Source organism: Hevea brasiliensis, chromosome 2 (genome assembly GCF_030052815.1).
Source record: "Hevea brasiliensis isolate MT/VB/25A 57/8 chromosome 2, ASM3005281v1, whole genome shotgun sequence".
NCBI lineage: Eukaryota > Viridiplantae > Streptophyta > Magnoliopsida > Malpighiales > Euphorbiaceae > Hevea > Hevea brasiliensis.
In genome coordinates, this window is record NC_079494.1 from 119,701,345 (window position 1) to 119,704,226 (window position 2,882).

At 39.0% G+C, this 2,882-nt stretch overlaps 1 protein-coding gene across 1 annotated transcript; it reads left to right on the forward strand.

Moving 5' to 3' along the window:
- Positions 1-304: 304 nt before the first annotated feature.
- Positions 305-2,101, forward strand: LOC110661058 (transcription factor MYC3). The gene has a single exon (XM_021819580.2). It carries the CDS (start codon positions 492-494, stop codon positions 1,956-1,958), a length of 1,467 nt encoding a protein of 488 aa, XP_021675272.2. The 5' UTR covers positions 305-491; the 3' UTR covers positions 1,959-2,101.
- The last annotated feature ends 781 nt before the right edge of the window (positions 2,102-2,882 follow it).

The window sequence follows — 2,882 nt, forward strand, 5'->3', positions numbered from 1 at the left end:
AAATAGTAAATGTGCGAAAAAGAGTTAATAAAAATAATTTCGACCATACAAAAGCACTGTACTACTAGCTTTGAGACACCAGGAATCCACCAATCTCAGCGGTAACTGGGCTTTCGCTTTCCCTTCACGTGCCAGTGGGTACCCATTCCTGACATATCGCCAATTTTTGCAAACTTAGGAGTTTGGTCCCCACCAACACCAAACTACACTTCCCATTCTTCCTCCCCAGTCCCCTCTCTATTATCGTCTAGAGCTTCTAATCACTGCAAAAGGTGTTTCTCTTATTTATTTAAATTTTGTTTTTTGCGTAGCCTATCCTATCAAATTGTTATAGTAGCTTTGATTTTGTCAAGTCTTGGCTTCCTTGTACCAAGAAAGACATTTCTCCTCTTAGTCCTCTATATAGGTTTGTTCCTATTTTGTCTCATTTTTCTCAAAACATTGCAGTGCTACGCTTGCTTGCCCTGATTCACAATCAGAATTCAGAAGCCATGGAGGAACTTATCATATCTCCATCTTCATCTTCTTCTCTAGTCCCTTCATCCCAAGAAATCCCACCCACTCTCCAACAGAAGCTCCAATTCTTGCTCCAAAGCCAGCCTGACTGGTGGACCTATGCTATATTCTGGCAAACATCAAATGATGAAACTGGCCGCATCTTCCTCTCCTTTGCAGATGGCCATTTCCAAGGCACCACAGATTCATCCCCAAAACTAACCACCATCAACAACCACCGCGAACAGCGCATTCCAACCTTCAACTCCGAGAGGAAAAGAGTCGTCAAGGGAATCCAAGCTCTCATCGGCGAAAGCCATGACATAGATGTGTCCATGATGGACAACAGCGATGTCAATGACGTTGAATGGTTCTATGTGATGTCCCTCACTCGATCTTTCTTCGCCGGAGATGGTATTCCTGGGAAGGCACTTAGCACTGCTTCTTTGGTGTGGTTAACAGGTGGTCAGGAACTCCAATTCTACAACTGTGAAAGAGCCAAAGAGGCACGAATGCATGGCCTTCAAACCTTGGTCTGCATACCTACGTGTAATGGGGTTCTTGAATTGGGCTCATCTGATATGATCAGAGAGAACTGGGGCCTTGTCGAACAAGCCAAGTCTCTCTTTGGGTCAGATCCCGACGGTCTGATGCCCAAAAATCCCAATCCCGCCGCAGCACCCATCCAGTTACTCGACATGAACATTTCTTTTGCTGATATGGGCATAATTGCAGGAATACAAGGAGAAGATGCAGCCCCTAAAGAGAAGTTCGCACAAGAAGACGAAGCAAAGAAAGAGAATGCTAAAGCAGGCGTGTCCTATGTGGACTCCGAGCATTCTGACTCAGACTATCCTTTAATTGCAGCGAATATAAATAAAAGAATCCCGAAGAAAAGAGGGAGAAAACCGGGGCTTGGCAGAGACACGGCACTGAACCACGTAGAGGCCGAGCGGCAGCGGCGCGAGAAGCTCAACCATCGGTTCTACGCCCTGCGAGCGGTGGTTCCCAACGTGTCCAGAATGGACAAAGCATCACTGCTATCTGATGCAGTGTGCTATATAAATGAACTGAAGGCCAAAATAGATGAACTGGAGTCACTCCTACAAAGAGAGTCCAAAAGGGTGAAACTGGAAGTGGCTGATAATACAGATAATCAAAGCACAACCACTTCTGTAGATCAAGCCAGACCTAATAATTCTGGTGGAGCTGGGTTTGCACTTGAAATTGATGTTATGATTATAGGTAATGAAGCCATGATTAGGGTTCAATCTGAGAATGTGAATCATCCAGGTGCTAGGTTATTGGCTGCACTACGCGACCTAGAATTTCAAGTGCACCATGCTAGCATATCCACTGTTAACGAGCTCATGCTTCAAGATGTGGTAGTTAGACTTCCTAATAATGGATTCAGAACTAATGAGGGCTTGAAATCTGCACTCCTGGGAAGACTAGAACAATAAGATTTACTGTTGTTGATTGCTATTAGTTAATATGTAATGGACCTTATGTTTAAGTTTAATTCTTGATTTTCCATTACTATATGTAAGAAACATACTTGGAGCGTGAAAAATAGCGTTTGCTGAAAAATTTCTTAGTTACTAAACTACATTGCTTGTGTGAATCTGGTTTTGATAAATTATACAGGTGGTATCTCATTTTAGGAGTTTATAACAGTAATGTATCTAAATTTTTAAACTTCAGTTTGTAATATAAAATCCATTGATCTTTAGTTCAAGTAACATAAGACTCTTTTATGACATTCAACATCTAATTTCTTAGTTATTTATGCTCACGTAACATTAACGAAATTGAAAATTTATACTTTCATAGATTGATAGTTTTTTGTAAACAAGTTCTGAGTTAATGAAGTGTTGATATGTACAATTTGAATTGTGATAAGCTGTGGGTAGGTAGAAAATAGAAATAAAGTTTTCCTAATAAGTGTCAAATTAACGGATAAAAAATATAATTATTAATATGATAAGTGTCACATCAGTAAAAGTAACCTAAAAGCTGACTGCTGAATGTCATAGTGAGTTTTATGTTACTTAAATTAAAGATTAAAGGTTTTGTATTATGGTTCAATGAATCCCCAAGTATACGGTTCGTTCAAGTAAAAAAGAAAAGATATCGTCCTACAGAGATTTGATGTTTGAGTATCAAACTATAAAAGTTATAATTATTTGGGCTAACAATAAGGTGTATCAAAATTAAAGGAGGAGATGCAGCAATTTAAATTGAAATATAAAGAAATAAGTAATAAGACAAGTAATTTAATATCTAAAAAGTATGCTAAATCACTAAATTACCAACGAGTGTGTAAAAACTAAATTAATTGATGGCAAAGATTATTCTAGAGTTGAGATTCATGAAACAAATTTTAT